Below are 15,567 nucleotides of genomic sequence, written 5' to 3'. Positions count from 1 at the left end.
CATAGAAGATGACCGAGCTATAAGAGCACCAGCATTGGGTCCTCGTTTGGGGTTACAGACAGCGAATGGGCGGCGAAAAGCGACTCTTGCCTATATAGAAGAATAGAGCAACACGGTATCACAAGCATCGGACGGCAAACAGGGAGACATACAGAAATCAAGCAGACAGCTGGATTCATAATAGACACTAAATAATTACAACATTATGAATCAGATGCTAATTCACAGTACCCGGTTTTTGCACCCAAGAAAATATTGAACAGGCCAGGTCGTCATCAGGTGCCCCCACCCAGGGAAAGGGGGAGGGCGAGACACATATATGCAAAAGCCACCTAAATCTTCTTCTCAATTGATATTTCTCCTATCTTTCTCGGTCACCCTTGGTAGGACAGGAAACCCCTCAGGCGTCATCAGAAGACCTTGCGGTCTCGTAGTCATTGAAAGTTTCGCTCTAGTCAGATCATTTTGTGCCTGATGGGCCCTGTAGGCGGATAGGCCGTGAATTTGATGAGAAAGGGACTTAGAATCCGAACAGGTCACCACAGCCCCAGTGCTGCTCACAGCCGCAGTCACCTGGTGCCTTCCACTTGTCGTTGGTGAATCCAAGGATAGTCACCTTGTCGCCCAGCTTGTCGATGATGGAACCAATAACCTCCTTCTGTTCCTCCTTGGAACCGCACAGGTCGCCGTAGCACTTGCCCTCGGAGGGGTGACCACACTCGAGGACGAGACCATCCTTGCCGCAGAGTGTCTCGACAATGTCGAGCTGACTAGCAACGAACTCACCAGCTGCGCTAGCGAAGACGTTACCAGCGAAGTAAGGGTAGGCGTTGATAGCCACAATGTCGACGAGGTCGCAGATGGCGTCAGAGACGCCGGCCTGGATCCAAGCGCCGACAGTGTCAGTAGTGGTGTAAGCTCCAGTGTAACCTGCGGAGCCAAGCTCAGACTTGACATGGGTGATCAAGGCAGACAACTCGCTGACAGTGCAGTGACCCTGGAACAGAGCCTCGTTGGCGACAACGACCAGAGGAACGATATCCCACTTCTTCCATGACTTCAGGGCGGAAATCTGCTCCTCGACATCGGGAGAAGCATTGGTGCAACCGGCCTGGCCAATGAAGATACCGACAACCATCTTGATGCCATACTTCTCGCAGGCAGCACCGACGTTGGGCAGGGTGTCGCAGTCAGTCGAGTAGGTACGAACTTGGCCGAATCCAGCCTTGGCGATCTTGGCGATATCGGCATCGACCTCCTCAGCAGACTTGCACAGACCCTCATCAGCGGTGTAAGGGGTGTAGGCAATAGCCTTGCCGCCACCGCTGTACGTAGCAGCGGGTGAGGTCTCAGCAGCCTTGGTCTCGGTGGGAGAAGCCTCAACAGGAGCAGCAGTGGTCGGGACGCTGGTGGCCAGAGTCGGGGCAGCAGAGCTGGTGTATGGGCAGTAGACAACGGTCTGAGTGGTCACGACGGTGGTGACAGCCGGGGCAGTGTAAGTGCCGGGGCAGTAAGTCTCGACAACCGGGACAACGACAACAGTCTCGGTGGCGGTGACCGTCTCCGTAATGGGGCCGATGGTGTAGGTGCCGGCGGAGGGGCAGACATAGGTGGTGGTCTCAATGACGCTGGTAACAACGCCGCTGGTGACCTTTGTGGTAGCGTACGGGCAGACAACGGTCGTGGCGGTTGTGACGACGGTTGTGACACCTCCGAGGGTGTGAGTTCCGGAGGGGACGGTGGTGGTGGAAGCGCCGCACACTGTGGTGGTCTCGGTCAGGGTGAGAGTTGTGGCCGGGAATGTGTAAGTGCCTGGCGTTGGGCAAGTTTGGGCAATCGGTGTAGGGACCTCAGCCGGGATTGTGACAGTGCTCGTCGGCGCAACTGGAGTAGATGAGCTGCTCAAGGAGGTGGTCGAGGTGGTGCTTGGGCCGGGAGTTGGCACCCCTATATTGCATGTTAGTCTTCATCCTCTCCACAACTCTCCGCCTCAACGTCGGTTAGGGGAATCGCGCGTACAGATCGGAGATCCGGTGATCGTGGTGTAGATCGTGGAGCACTCGGGGACGCAGAACTCGCTGTCGTTGAGGCCCTTCTTGGCGTGGAAGAGCTCGTGAGCATGGCGGTGGACTCGGTGAGCGCTGACGCCCTCCATGAGAGCCGCCGCTGCGGCTGCCAGATACCCTGCCTTCATGTTTGCTGAATGCTAGATTTTTTGAGTTATATATTTCTTAGTTGGGTTTGTTGGTAGGAAACGAATGCCCGCTGAATGAGTGAAGCGGTAGTCAGGATAGACCCTTGGGGGGGGGGAAACGAACGACGAAAGCGAGAGCAGCTTTCAACTTGACAGCATCACCACTGAAGGAGACGTCTTTCGTGAGGAGGAGAAGAGAGAGAGGAGCCACACCCAGAGGAAATGAGAGGCGGGCTGGCGTTAATATTGCATCTGGGGCCGCTTGGCGCCAGGCGTGAAGGTTGTTTTTTTTTGGCATAGAGGAGGACCGGGGGCCCAGCAGAGAGCCATGCTTGCCCATGTTGGTGGCCATTGACCATCCACACACACAACAATCAACCCCCTGGCAGCACTTGCGCTGACGATCCTGACGGCGTGTGCCTGGTTGTGGAGTCGTCATTAGGGTGTTGTTGCCCAGCACGCCGCCGAGGCCGTAGAGTAGAGCAGCGGACGGTACAGAGCAGAACAGAGCAGGGCTCCCTCGAGCAGCACATCACATTGTCCAATTGGCCGTGACGCTTGCCAGGATGTGTGGGCAGCACTGTCGGGATCGTAATTGAAGAGACCCAAAGAGGGAAAAGCCTCTCTGGGCTTTGGTCAGGGGAGCCCTCTGGAGGAGGGTCGAGCTACGGGAAGCGCAGATAGGAGCAGATGAGCGGAAAGTGCGGAGTCGACGGCGTGGTGACTGTCGAGCAACTAACAACGGCGGGCTAAATTGAGAGAAACAAGAGGCCGGTCGCAGCGCCTCCATCAATCGGGCAAGGTCACCGTCGAAAGCGGCAATTGTCAAATTAGCAAGAGAAAGAACCAGCGCGAAAGGGGTGTGTCAGTTGGTCAGTCAGGGTGCCATTCGCACTGTCATTGCTGTCATTGCTGCCCGTCGTGGAAGAGCGAGGTGGATGTGGAAGAGGGAAATTGGCCTGGTTGTTCGTTGGTTGGCGTGTGTTTTTCTGCTGTGCACTGTACCTGTACCAAGCGGCGGCGCTTCTCCACATTGAAAAAAGGCCGTGGTTTTGGCGGGTGGCCAGTGGCCGACCGGGAAATTAGCTACGCGACATTGCATCCTGCCAAAATTACGGTACGTCGAGCACAGAGCTCCATGAGCCACTCCTATACGATGGACACGGGACCTCCTCTACAGCACTGTAATATCTCGATATGGCACCCCCCTTTTACCAGGGAAACAGGTGAAGGTGACGGCCAGTCAACAATTAATCGCCTTGAACCGTAATAACACGTCCCCTCACTAGTTGCTGACGTCCTGTCAGGAACGGAAACCAATGAAGCCGTGGGAATATACAATGCGAAGTTGAAAGACCACAACAACAACTCCATCAGACATCCAATCACTCGAGTCATTTTCTCGCTCGGTTACCAAAAAATTGTCCTGTAGGTCTTGCACTGCTCTCGGCGCAAATGAGAAACAACCAGCCAAGCTCTGGGCTACCGGTCACTACCGGTCACCATCAGTGTTGTCGATGCTACGCAGGGCCACTGCATTTGAGATGTCCTTGTCAGCTACCTAAGTAGCCTGACAAGACATGCACTCCTATTCCCCACAGAGATCGTGTCAGCAATTAGACCATATAGCAGGGGACTATGTACACCGCAGAGCAGAGCACCGGTAGAGTAGTCTCGAGTGCGAGCTGAGGCCGGGCAAGGCGAGTTTGATTCCATCGCCACCTACGTATATGCGCCGACGCTGCGAAGCCATCCTTGACATCCTGGACTGACTGGCTGGCTGACCGACTGACTAAGCACAGGCGCGCTCACATGTCAAAGGTACAGTAAAGCATACACTGTGCAATATGTACTGCGTACTCGAGGACCGGTTGGAAAAAGAAAAGAGTCCAAGGCTCGGCAAGGGGCGTATAAGCAGCTGCGAGCACACTTTTATGTTGACAGTTGAGCCCTTACTTCACTCCAGCTTGCTCTCCGGTCACCATCGCCGGTCCTGTTCTCTTGGACTGAACTTTGAAGCTCCTGAGCGCACTGTACATAGAGACCTGGTGTTCATTTGCAAGATTTGCGCACTTCGTATCTGTTCTCTGAGCTGCCGGAAGAAGCATGCGGCAGTGTTGATCTGTCGGTCGAAGCTGCCAGGAGCGGTTGGGACAACCCGGCCACCTCTTGCATGAGATACCAGAGTACGCTTACGTACTCGATACCTGGACTTTGGTGTGTGAACTGCAGGGCAGACAAGTACCAGTGGGTGGTCAAGATAGAGGCAGGTACGGCGGGGTTCCCCAAGTGGGCCGCAAATCCCACAGAATCCGCTCGTACCTGCATTTGAGCATGACACTAGCCCAGGAACCGACCAGCAAATACTCACCACACCCCTGCACCCCTGCACCCCTGTCAGCGTCCTTTTCCCCTACTGTGTATTACTGTGTGCTACTCTCTGCGTCTTTCTTCCAATCTCAGCGCCACGTTGACCCCTTCATTAAACAGGCGTCCTTGTTCAATTTGGTAGTAACCATAATGCTGGAGTCAAACGGCTACGATCCAGTCGACGATGGCCGAATAGAATACACGCCAGCCAGCGAGGAGCAGGCCGACGACATCCGGGAGGCTAACTACCTTAACATTAAGACAACCCCATTTTCATAAAACGGCGCCCATGCATCCACAGCCATGACATCGTCGCTGCGTCCGCCTTGTCTCAGGCGGCCTTCCATTCCTTCCTTCGCTGAACCCTTTTCAGCTCTGTGCCGCCGCCGGATCTCCCCCCCACAGCCGCCTTGTGCACATCATATCACACCATGTACGTATGTATGTCTTTTATGTCTGCGTATTCCACCAGACAATCATGAATATACCGGGCATGTAACAACGTCCTGGCGCCAGTGACGCATACGAGGCAGGTAATCTGAGCAAATCCCCGCTGCCAAATTAGCCCTACACGCAGGAAACGTTAATTGCTGTGCCATTTCGCACGTCGTTGTCCGTGCTGTCGCCCTCGTCCTTATTGACAGATGCACCGCTAGAATGCAAGCGGCAAGTTAACGGCGATCTCTAGGCCTCGACTCTCTTGCCCATCTGGATCTCATCTCCCCCTGAGAAAATGCGATTGCCAGTTTCCCACCGGAGCCACCAAGCACCAAGAGCAGAGAAGTGAGCTCGGTACTTGGCAATCCGACCATCTCGTCTTGGGCAATTCTCTGCTCATCTCCTGGGGAAGATGTGTTCTCCGCCAAGTGGACTTGCATGCCTGCATGGCACTGCTTGGCAAGGAAGCATCGCTTCGCAACACCGCCTCCGCCTACCTAGGTGGCTATCTCCACCGGAGCCTCGCCTGGCTGGCTGGGCCCCTTTACCCGGGTTGCAGGGCGGCGAGGCGCAGCCCTTACTCGCCGCCGGAGACGTCCTGCTTGCTGTTCAGGAGAAGCTAGAAATAGAAAGGAGCCCCGGCAAGCGCAGAGGCAGCCGAGTGAATGACAGGACTCGATCAAGTTTTGCAATAAGCTGTGGCCGTATTCGAAAGGCTCACCGGCTGAGAGCTTTGCAATCAAGATTCCGGGACATCGCTTGCTCGTTAGCCTCAAATATGTGGATAAGCTGAGAGGTTGAAGACAGCCTATGAAGTCTCTTGGGCGGGTGCATTTTCATTTTTCTTTATTTTTGTCATCAATTATTTCACACTCAGTCGGTGCTTTGGGTTGAAGTCAAGACCAATGTATTTGGCTTTACATTGAGCCAATGACCTCAAGATGAGGCTGACTAGAAAACAGCCATGCTTCCTAAGCTCTCCTTATCCGAAAACCATATCCTCCATCCAGAGTGAACACACAACCCAACCAGTCTTCAAAACTCCACAACAAAGGGCATGACCAAGGCTTATCCCAAGCAATCTTGTTCGGGCTGTTCTTTTGCAACATTGTCTCTAAGCTACCTAGAGATAGATGACAATGCTGCTGGCAGCCATGATGGCGAGGAGACTGGCCTAAAGTCTATCAGCTATCGTGTCTCTCTCGCATGTCGTCCCACTCGATGGGGCTCACCGAGAAGTGCTTCTTGATGGCGCCAGATACGTCAGTCGCCGGCTCCGTAGTGGAAGGGTCGATCGGTACGTCAGTCCCCGAGGGCATAATCATCATGGAATGATCCACTATAAAAATGTGGGTTAGCAACTTCATGAGGTCAAAAGCTCAGGGTAGTGTTTTCTAGTTTCCCCCTATCTTCTTTATCCAAGTGCGGATTGCACCATCCACTTGAATCTGATATATATTTGTGCATGGCAGACCATGAAAAAAGGGAGGTGCTTGCTTACTAGGCATATCAGCGGTGAAGAATGACGGTGAGGGCTCAACTGAGGTAAGTGTGAGGAGGCTCATTTCGGTCGTCTGGCTTGAGGGTGTAGTAGTGTTGGTGACACTCAGTCTGACAATGTCCGTGACCCTAAGGGGCCATCGCGTGCGCGTAGCAGGATCCAGGTTCATGTTCATTCCTGGCTGAGTGAAGGCAAAAATGGCAAGGAGCCCAGTGGCATAAATGCAAACCATCTTGTCGCAAGTTGGGAGTGATTGTCGACGACGTGTTGATGTGTTTGTGTGTGGAAAATTGGAGGGATGATTGAGTATCTGAGGCTGGACGGAGGAATTTTATGTCGACAAAGAATGTCGATTTGGTCTCGTTGGTACTGGCACAAAGGTGATGGTTGCTGGACGCGAAGCTTAACGTCAAGAGCTTTCCCTGGTGTCCTTTTTTCCCGATGTTGTTCTAGATCTCCTCGTCTTGCCCTTTCAGAGCCACAGACAAAGAACTTCTTCAACTTGCCATCATCACACCTCCACAATCCACATCCTAGGAAAAAAGGTAGCTCTCTTCATGTAAAGCCCTCTTTCTAGTTACTATTGAGCGTGCCCGACACACTAGATAAAGCTACTTAATCTTAAATAGGAGGATATCCTACAAAACGTTCTATGTGAATATATAAGTGTAGTAGATCATCAGGAGGAGGAATATGATACGGTTGTCTCTCCACTTGCCCCGAGAGATGAGCTTGAAGTGGGCGCTGTTCTGGGAGGATCTGACCTCCTCCATTCATTTAGAATCCTAACGCTGTCGATCGCTGCCTTATAGCCGCCAAAGTGACTGATGCATGGAGGCTTGGGCTGGTGGCCACTCTACTATAGCCTCCTGACCTTTACGCTGGCCGACAGGCTCTTAGGAAGGGGCGTGTTAGTGAGGTATCGTGAGAGCTCGGCGGCTTACTGGCCTAAGAGGTTGGGTGGTATAAGGATAATGGCCGGTTCTATGAGTAGAAAGCCTTGGGAGTAGAGCTTGAATGTAGGTAGGTAGGGCATATAGGGGTATGTAAAGCTGAGGCGGTATATCTTGTCGGAGGCATCCTACGCTGTGGTCAACTGACAAGAGCAGCTGGGCCCGCTGATTGGCCATAAGATGAAGCTGGCCTTTTTTCCTATCATTTCCCCAAATATCGTGTTATATATAATGACGTGGTATATGGTGACAGCAGCGGCGGAAGACTATAGCATCTTGTCTAGACCTATAGTGTCTGCAAGCACTATATCAAAGATGCTCGTATCGAAGGAGTAGATAAGGATACGGTAAATGACCTTAAGCTGGTATGGTTGGAGCGGAAGCATAATGTAGAGAACCTTATGCTCGCCCTTACTATAGTAGAGATAGTTGGATATCTACTGCTTGCTTAGGCCCCAGAATATAGCATAGTTCCTAAGGTCCTGTAGACCGGTATCAGCGGTCTGTATGGGGATGGTATCGTCGTCTTCGATAGAGGCGTCTGATAGGTCTGGTAGGTTTGCAGTAGTATCAGCGTCGGTATCGGATTCTACATCAGACCTTTTATCCAGCTGCTTGAGTTTCTCTTCGAAAGGCGCCTTTATACATGGATAAAATCTTATATATAGGCTGCCGCCATCTACATTAGACCTGGGTAGCCCATTGTGGAAGATGGCGAGGATCAGGTGCCTTTAGCATTCTTCGCCTGTGATCTTGAACATATGTGTCTTTATGGGCATCGGTCGAGCGCAATAAAGGCTCATGGCAGAACACAAAACATAAATTCGCAATTTGATATATACTTCAAGAAGAGTATAGCTTTCAATTCTACGATAAATACCACTTCAAATCTAAATGAATCGAACTGGAGACAGATGGTTGAAACGAACAAAATATTCTGTCCGGCCCTCTAAGATGCTATATATGAAGACCTAGAGAGCCAACAAGAGCGAAACGTTTATTTGTCACCAGTGTCTGCTTGTTTCTTGAAGCAACAGGTTTTGGAAAAACACGGCAATGGTATGCAAACTTGCTTGATTGCTGATAAGATGGTTGTTACATGAAGTTGGTAGCACGTGTCCCACCCAACAGCCTTGGTGGTTTAGTGGCCAATTGCCGCAAGGCTGACCAGAGCAGAACAAATTTTGAAACTCGCAAGCTCTTCATGCAGCACCACCAGGCTGCACTACAGAAAACATGCTGAAGGCTGCAAGTAGCCGGTATGTATGTAGGAGGTGCCTTAGTCGCCAACACCTACCGTCTTCACTGATCAGTCGGAAAGCCTCCATATACCAGCATTATGGATGGGACAACAGCGCGTCCGCTACAGCAGCCTCGCCTGCAAGCCGCAGAGTAGGCATGCCCATGAGCCCACAAGTCTGTACTGATATATTGACCATACCAATCAGTTTCTCGCGACCGTTCAAGATGTAGGCGAAACCCGAAACGATGAGCCTCCACCAAGCGTGGCCGATATCACAAATAGTTCCCCACGTCTGTCGATTCGCGAAAGGTTACGAAATTGGGAAGCAGAGAACCCAGCGCCTGGGCTTCAGCTGCGCGCAGAGCATAGCGCACCAGGATCTGTTCCCAGCGTGGTCACCAGGAATCCGAGTTCCTTCATCAACGAAGTCAACGACGACGGCATAAAGGAGGACCGGCCGTTGTTCGACGGCGACGACCTGGTCGACCTGCGCGCAGACGCTGTACAGCTCCAGGCGGGAGATTTGGTGGAAGTTACCTCTGACACTCTCAATGCCCAAGCACTTGCCATTTGCCTTGGACGCTTCAACGGCGCCGAACACTTCTATACAAACACGGGCAAGTGGTTCACGAGCCATGGCATTCGGACTCTGTTCACGGTCAACAACTTCGTGGACGCGGCCGAGCTGCAGCCAGTCATTGACGCATTGCCGGCAAGGGATACACCAATGGAGGTTCTGAATGCCCTACAAGACATGCGCCAGGGGCCGTCTCGCAACACTGGGTCCTTTCTGATTAGAAAGATGCTTGACTTCTCCGTGGAATCTGAAGTCATTCACCAGACACACGCAGCGCGGTTGGACAATGCGTCGGAGTTCTTGGGACAGACCGAGCAATACCTGTCCCTGGAAGAAATTGCCGATATTCTATTGCCGAGTGCAGTCAAGGCGGATGGCAAGTTCCCGCCAGCTGCCCTTTACGCTGTGCACAAGACTCTGATGGTCAACGATGCTGCATTTCGACCGATGACGCCTATCGGCAATCGACGCTCTTACCTCTACGAGATTAGTTCTCTCAGTGACGTCCAGCTCGTTGATAAGATGAACTCGCTGATGCGTATGTTTTATGATGATGCTCAGCTATATGGTGGCTCTCTAAAGCCGTCTAGACTTGGCCAAAGTCAGCTTGGACGATTCATTCTGAAGGCTCGTGAGGCTATAGACAGCAGCCGTGAATTCCGCAAATGGTCGCCGCATGGCATGCTTGGCCCAGCTGTCAAGTTCTCGAAACCGCACTCGATAGAGTGGACGGATTCGGATGTCAAGATACTGCATTTTATGCAGCTGTGGTCTAGCTTCAGGAAGTTCTCCCGCGCATCAAGTCTACATTGGATAGGTGCTGGCATACTCCGTGCCATCGAACGATACGATGAAAGTGAATACCTTACAACAACCACAGGATGGACATTTCTCCAGGAGATAGGCTGGATACCGCCATGGGACATCAGCTCTCGATACTCCCTACGACTTCCTGGTGTAGGCCTCAAGAGGACTGGGGGCTTTCTTGGTCAGAGCTTGACGGGAGATGGAGGTCTCCGTCAAGGTGACCCTCTCGCAAGGTTGAGAAAGGATTGGACTCGTCTCCGCGCATACTGCATTGACGCTGCAAACGCGAGCGATATAGATGACGCAGTGTCCATTGAATGGACCCCAGAGGGCGAGCAATGGGTTCATATCCACGTGGCTGACCCAGCTTCCGGCATGGCTCCAGACAGTCTTCTGGCCAAGCGAGCTGAGCTAGTTCCACAGACAGCCTACCTCCCAGGTCATTTCGAGCGCATGCTGCCAGTAGCGGCGGTCCGTACGAAGTTCTCTCTTGCCCCAGATCGGCCTTGTCTTACTTTCAGTGCACGGGTGGACGACGAGGGTCAGATTCAAGAATACAAGATAGCTCCAGGTACGCTCCGGGATGTCGTGTACATCACCGGCAAAGACGTCAATGAGGTATGTGGAGAAGACATACCTCCACTCGATTTAGATCAGGCCTTCGCTGTGGGCACGGCTCCGAAAGCGAAGAAACCTCGAAATAGGAAAATGACCACCGCGAAGGAACTTTCTCAGCAAGACGTTGAAAACCTTAGGGCACTTTCTCGCGTCGGGGCAGCTCTTCAGAAGTCTCGTCTCCTAAAAGGGGCCATTCCTCTACACTGGCCGCGGCCGAAGACCGAGGTTTGGTTCCAGCAGTCCGTCGTCCAGGAATTACCCAATGGCTTCCTTACCTGTTCGGGAGATCCCTATATCAAAATATATTACAGGGAAGACGACAGAACACCCCTTGTCGACAGTACGATGCGGCTGGCGGGCGAAATAGCTGCGCGTTGGTGTGCCGAGCGAGGCATTCCCATTCCTTATCGCACACAGCCTCTTGCCGCAGTAAACCTATCATCTCTTCAAACCTTCACTCGAGATGTACTTTATCCCAAGCTGGCAGCTGGAGAGCGACCCAGCGAGACTGACTGGCGCACGATGCGTTCACTGCTCGGCTCGGACGAGATCTCAGCTACTCCCGCCCCGCACTTCACCATGGGCTTGTCCATGTACACCAAAGCCACCAGCCCCCTCCGGCGCTTCTCCGACCTGCTCGTGCACTGGCAAGTCGAGGCGGCCCTGCTGGAGGAGGAGCGCCGCGGCACCTCGCTCGTCGGCAACACGGACGACGACAGCTTCCTGCCCTTCACCAGGGAGCGGCTCGAGCGGTCGGTGCTGCCGATGCTGCGCGTCCGCGAGCGCACGATGCGGGCCCTCGACGACGGCGACGGCAACGCAGAGTGGATGCTGCAGGCCCTCGTGCGGGCGTGGCACTTCGGCGAGGCGGCGCTGCCCAAGACGTTCCGCTTCACCGTGGCCGACGTCCTCGCGCGCAGGGCCGTCCGCGGCCGCCTCAACTGGTTCGACCGCCCGGCGCTGATGGCCATTGACGGGCTGAACGCCCTCGGCATCCAGCTGTCCGAGCTGGAGACGGGCGAGGTGCTCGATGTCGAGCTGGTCGACGTCAATGTCGTGGAGAAGTCCATTCTCGTCCGGGCCGTGGGCAAGGCCGCCATTGCTGAAGGTGAAGCTGAAGCAGAAGCGAGTGAGTAGTGAATATTCATCAATTCACATATTGTACAACATAAAAAGCCTGTATAAAATCTGTAGAATATAATGTTAGATCATACGACGGCGTCCCCGGCATGGGATGTTTAAAGGCGCCATTCATCGAACGAGGAGATGGCTTTGGCGGTAAGGTGAAAAGCGGTCTGGTTCGACCAGCCCAACAATTGTCAGTAGAAACAATCACCTTCAACTCTCAACGCTTCTTTCTCTTCCCAACTCGATGCCCAACTGTTGATCTTCAGATGCTTCTTCATAATTCCCTCAGCGCCTACCCATCAAAAGTGCAATGCCAGCCAGCCAGCCAGCCAGCCACTCGATCTCCGGCCGTTGCGTGTCAGCACCTCATTCGACCTGCTGGCTGATCAGAGCTTTCCCGGCGTGGGGCTCAAAGATAGACAACACACACACAAACAACATATTTAAACGAGACCGCGCAATTTTTTTAAGTCCATAGCCAAAGCTGGCTTTTCCAAGATCTACATACTTTGATATAAATCATCTGTCCCTCCTTCCCATCGACGCTTTGCCTGGTCGTTGCCGATCGGATTGCTCTATGCTGGACATCCTTGCCTCCACAGGGGTCTTCATTTTGTCTGTTCTTACATCCCCTGATCCAACTCAACCCCACGAAGACAACAAGGCTCCAGATCGGTTATTATCGAGCAGTCTCGACCCTTTCCGTGATACGATACAGGCTTTGCCTTTCCCCTTCGTACGCCAGAGCGCATGATCTCTCCTTCTCTCTGTTGTGGACAATCCCCCCACCCCTAATCAGGTGCGCAGGCGCAAAAAATACAACCGATTTCCCCTTTCCCCTGATCTTGATTTCACCCTTGATATTAAACCCCTTCTCATAACTCCTCTTCCATTAACCCGTTTGTTTTCCGTGCTTTTGTGTTGCCTGTTCATTTTCGCCTAGTGGCCAGGTGAGCGCTCTTGACGCCTCCTTATTGCCACAGGTGATTAAGAGGTTCGTGAATCCCCCAGAAAATGGATCCTGCTCTCCCCCGTATAAAGCACAAAAACCCCGAGAACCGAACCGAAAGAACCCGAGTGACGGAGAGGTCGACCGTATACCATATAACACCCCATGAGGATGGACCAGACCGTTTGCCCAAGAACCTGCGGAACCGTTCCCCGAACCAAAAAACCGATGAGCCATAAAATAATCGTTCCTAAACGCCGCATGCAATGCAATAATTGTTGTCGTGACACATAAGGGCTTTACCGAAAGCCTTGTAGGTAGGGAGAGATGATAATATCAGGTGTGGAGTTGCCGGGGGGTTCGTTCTAAACTGCCGATGGGGGAAATCCGTGTGGTACACTCGCTCGACCTTGACAAAATCCCCGCGCTGTAGCCATCCGTCCGTCGAAGAGACTCCCGAGCTATATCGTACACCCGTGTAACTAAATGTGGTAATGTGGTAGGGTAGGAATATCATGGAATGCCGTTCCAGCTGACTCTTTCATCGCTTAGCTCTCGAGAAATATGACGGACCGTTCGAAGCCTTCGCCTTCTTTTTCTGAAGAAACACAGTCAATATCACTTCCTCCACCCGACATTCCAGATGACATGAGCGATGTCGCGGGCCGTATTTACCGTATCAATGACGCGGCCAAAGATGCCTTCGGTGGCCGCAGCCGATTCGCCCTCTTCATAGGGCATAAACATGCCGGATTCTGTACGCCGCATACCGGCCGGTTCTGCCGTCAGACTACCCGACGACGTTGACCGGTGTAACCCGGATGAGCTGCCAAATTTTGTGGGAGACCGCAAACCACTGAACCGGTTGTCCTCCTCTTCCTCATCCTCCTCATCGTCTTCATCATCGTCGTTGAAGAAGAACTTGCCCGAGGCTTTTGAAGGCCGTAGCGTTTCTTGGGATGAAGAGGGCGATAATATGGGGCTTCTGTAGAGGGCGTTGCTGTGTTTCATCGCTGTCTCTTGTGGTTCGGGCGTATCTTCCCTATACTTGAGGGTTGTTGACGGCAGCATGGCAATGGTCTTGCTTTCCGCCTTGGAGGTATCGCTGTGTGCCCTCTTCAGAATGGGACGTCGCTTCTTGGTGACTGTTCGTTTCATCATTATGGCGCCGTCATCAGAGGAGTCGCTGTCATCAAAAGTGAAGCGATCGTTCTCGACTTCGTCCTCTTCGTCATTGCCCTTGACGTCGATAGCAATGCACTGCTCAACTTGTTCATTGAAATGAATGTGTTTGCGTTCGCCGCTCGGCGAGATAATTCCAGACGAGACCGCTGACGTCAGGCGGCTTGTGTTCTCTGCGCTCATCCTCCGTGATGAGAAGGGAAAGGTAATGTAGTCTGTGGCAGATCGCTCAAGTCTAGGTCGAGCGGTTTTCCTGCTGCCATCATGCTGCTGCGCTTGCACGGCAGCAGCGGCCTGTTTAAGTAAAGACGATGCCGATAGCGACCTCGCAAGCATCACTTCCGACATGGTTCTCTTCTTCAAGATCGGTTTCTTGTGGGCTCCTAGGAACGAGTTGGACTTTGACAACCCACTACTTCCCGCGTTCGTCTGCGGAGGCATTAGATTGTTGTTGCCCGTCTGCAGAGGACCGTAAAGCCAGGTGACATCACAATCCTTAAGCCTGTAGCGGGTTAGCAGTCATTCATGAGTTCAGAGTACATGGAAACGAACCAGTTCAATGTCTCCGGCGATACAGTCTTGAGCTTATTTTTCGCCTTCATCCAAGTCCTCCAAGATGCATTCTCCAATCTGGCGGCATTACTATAATCACCTTTCTTTGAGATGATGTATTTCCACGATGACCATATATCCTCTTCCCTCCAGTCGTGTGACAGATAGTCGACATGACGGGACGGCTGCGCCCCGACAGCGCTGTCATCTACCGGATGTTGTAGAGGTAGATCTGGAGTGTCTGGCCGCGAGGTATTTTCCGATGTGTCATTGCCGTTTGGGGTGAATGAACCGCTGCCGGGACTGGGAGGCTCCAAGTCCTCCTCATACTGATTATAATCAGGAAGCTTGAAGCTGCTGTGTGGTTTTGAAGATATTAGATCCAGCGTGTCGTCGTCGTCGTCGGCCAGTGACAAGTTTGTGGCCGGCGTTGAGGAGTAGGACAGATCGTCCGGGGTGGCCGCGTGGAGGGTGGGTGGTGATGAGGGAGCTGAGGAAGGAGGCGATTCTCCGTACACCTTGACCTGGTCAGGATAGATGTCGTGTATCCTCGAGGCAGAATTGGAGGTGTGAAAGCTGGCCTGCCTGTTTACGAAGCCTGGTTGGGAGTGTGAACGTCGAAGCGGCGAGGACGAGAAGTAGCTGTTCTCTTCGGAAGAGAGCACCACGGCCATCCTGAGCAACAAATCCCGGTGACTATGCGGACGTACTGTCCAATGTCACCTTCACTGCTCCGGCAATGGGACCGCGGAAATTCGTCATAGGCAAGATAACGATAGTTTGTCCTTCAATGGCGGCCTCCCAAGCCAGATGGAGGGATTTCAGCGCCAGGCCACACGACGAGGCGTAGGAGTGAGTGCCAGTGTTTGTTCTGCGGGAATACCGGTGGACCGTTTTGGGTGGCTTGGAGGCGCTCGAACACACAAAGGCGGTGACTGGGACGGCGGGAGCGGAGTAGTTATTGTAAGGGCCAATTCAGACCGGGGACGGGCAGGTCGAAGCCGGATTGACGGTCTCGAATCTGGGGACCTCGTGATTAGAAGAAGCTGGCGGGA

The 15,567-nt window shown here is 53.0% G+C and overlaps 3 protein-coding genes across 3 annotated transcripts; 1 reads left to right on the top strand and 2 right to left on the bottom strand.

Annotated features, from left to right (window-relative positions):
• Positions 1–520: 520 nt before the first annotated feature.
• UCRPA7_7557 (putative glycoside hydrolase family 17 protein) lies at positions 521–2,194 on the bottom strand (the record flags this gene model as incomplete). The annotated part of the gene is made up of 2 exons (XM_007920085.1): positions 521–1,947; positions 2,020–2,194. 2 exons carry the CDS (start codon positions 2,192–2,194, stop codon positions 521–523), a joined length of 1,602 nt encoding a protein of 533 aa, XP_007918276.1.
• A 6,498-nt stretch (positions 2,195–8,692) lies between these two features.
• Positions 8,693–11,838, top strand: UCRPA7_7556 (putative mitochondrial protein cyt-4 protein; the record flags this gene model as incomplete). The annotated part of the gene is made up of 3 exons (XM_007920084.1): positions 8,693–8,715; positions 9,090–10,701; positions 11,119–11,838. The coding sequence occupies 3 exons, from the start codon at positions 8,693–8,695 to the stop codon at positions 11,836–11,838; spliced, it is 2,355 nt and encodes a 784-aa protein (XP_007918275.1).
• A 1,558-nt stretch (positions 11,839–13,396) lies between these two features.
• On the bottom strand, positions 13,397–15,274 carry UCRPA7_7555 (putative hex2 protein; the record flags this gene model as incomplete). Its single annotated transcript, XM_007920083.1, has 3 exons — positions 13,397–14,462; positions 14,513–15,110; positions 15,223–15,274. 3 exons carry the CDS (start codon positions 15,272–15,274, stop codon positions 13,397–13,399), a joined length of 1,716 nt encoding a protein of 571 aa, XP_007918274.1.
• Between the last annotated feature and the right edge of the window lie 293 nt (positions 15,275–15,567).

The sequence above is a fragment of the Phaeoacremonium minimum genome, assembly GCF_000392275.1.
Source record: "Phaeoacremonium minimum UCRPA7 unplaced genomic scaffold PA7_03_scaffold_541, whole genome shotgun sequence".
NCBI lineage: Eukaryota > Fungi > Ascomycota > Sordariomycetes > Togniniales > Togniniaceae > Phaeoacremonium > Phaeoacremonium minimum.
Note: the sequence above shows the minus strand (reverse complement) of the source record. Positions and strands in the feature narration are given on the sequence as shown.